Source organism: Lottia gigantea (genome assembly GCF_000327385.1).
Source record: "Lottia gigantea unplaced genomic scaffold LOTGIsca_10939, whole genome shotgun sequence".
Lineage (NCBI taxonomy): Eukaryota > Metazoa > Mollusca > Gastropoda > Lottiidae > Lottia > Lottia gigantea.
Window position 1 is genome coordinate 1 of NW_008706987.1, and position 1,319 is coordinate 1,319.

General features: G+C 31.4%; 1 protein-coding gene across 1 annotated transcript; it reads right to left on the reverse strand.

Annotated features, from left to right (window-relative positions):
- Window positions 1-114: 114 nt before the first annotated feature.
- LOTGIDRAFT_148638 (hypothetical protein) lies at window positions 115-684 on the reverse strand (the record flags this gene model as incomplete). Its single annotated transcript, XM_009046982.1, has 1 exon — window positions 115-684. A coding segment is annotated over one exon (570 nt), but the record flags the coding sequence as incomplete, so codon positions are not given.
- Between the last annotated feature and the right edge of the window lie 635 nt (window positions 685-1,319).

Below are 1,319 nucleotides of genomic sequence, written 5' to 3' on the forward strand. Positions count from 1 at the left end.
AATTAAAAGATTAATGTAAATGGATATTAAAGGTGTAATAATAACTTTGATTGGTCTCATAAATTATCATGGTTCACTTAAACACTACAAATTGTTTCATTTAATCACTTGTGTCTAGTGGAATTGGTCAGTCCAAGAGAATAACAGGAATATATAGAATTGGTCAGTCAAAGAGAATAACAGGAATATATAGAATTGGTCAGTCAAAGAGAATAACAGGAATATATTGAATTGGTCAGTCAAAGAGAATAACAGGAATATATAGAATTGGTCAGTCAAAGAGAATAGCAGGAATATATAGAATTGGTCAGTCAAAGAGAATAACAGGAATATATAGAATTGGTCAGTCAAAGAGAATAACAGGAATATATAGAATTGGTCAGTCAAAGAGAATAACAGGAATATATAGAATTGGTCAGTCAAAGAGAATAACAGGAATATATAGAATTGGTCAGTCCAAGAGAATAACAGGAATATATAGAATTGGTCAGTCCAAAAGAATAACAGGGATATATAGAATTGGTCAGTCCAAGAGAATAACAGGAATATATAGAATTGGTCAGTCCAAGAGAATAACAGGGATATATTGAATTGGTCAGTCCAAGAGAATAACAGGAATATATAGAATTGGTCAGTCCAAGAGAATAACAGGGATATATTGAATTGGTCAGTCCAAGAGAATAACAGGGATATATTGAATTGGTCAGTCCAAGAGAATAACAGGAATATATAGAATTGGTCAGTCAAAGACAATGACAGTGAACACTTGACAACATGGCATAGTACCTTTTGGGGATTCAATAATATCACAAAGATTTAGAAATAGGATTAAAACTGGTTTACTCTAACAATGAACAATTAAAAAGGTGGCATAGTGTTAATTTTAGATGCCATGTTTTTCACTCACATTGATTTAAAACAGTAGGATTATATATAATACACTATGTTATAAATGATGGAGTGAAATGTTATATTGATAAAAACAAATTCAAGAACATTTTGTCAAGATATCTCCTACAAAAAATTTATGGATCTGAAACCAGCACCCTATGTCTAGTTCTGTGACATCTTGGATACAGAAAGTGCTGAATGGAATAGTTTCTCATTTGTTGCTTTCTAATATTCTTATAGTTCTATATATTCTGTGAAAGGTGTAACATCATGTAAATACAAAGGTTAGGATTTGAGTTTGCAATAAAAATTTGAACTTTTTGATAGTGCATATTCTGATTTTGAAGTAGTGAATTGAACATTGTGACTGTGACTACAAAACCTTCAGCAACATCTTGTGGTCCTAGTATGGTCTTTTGAGTGAAGCC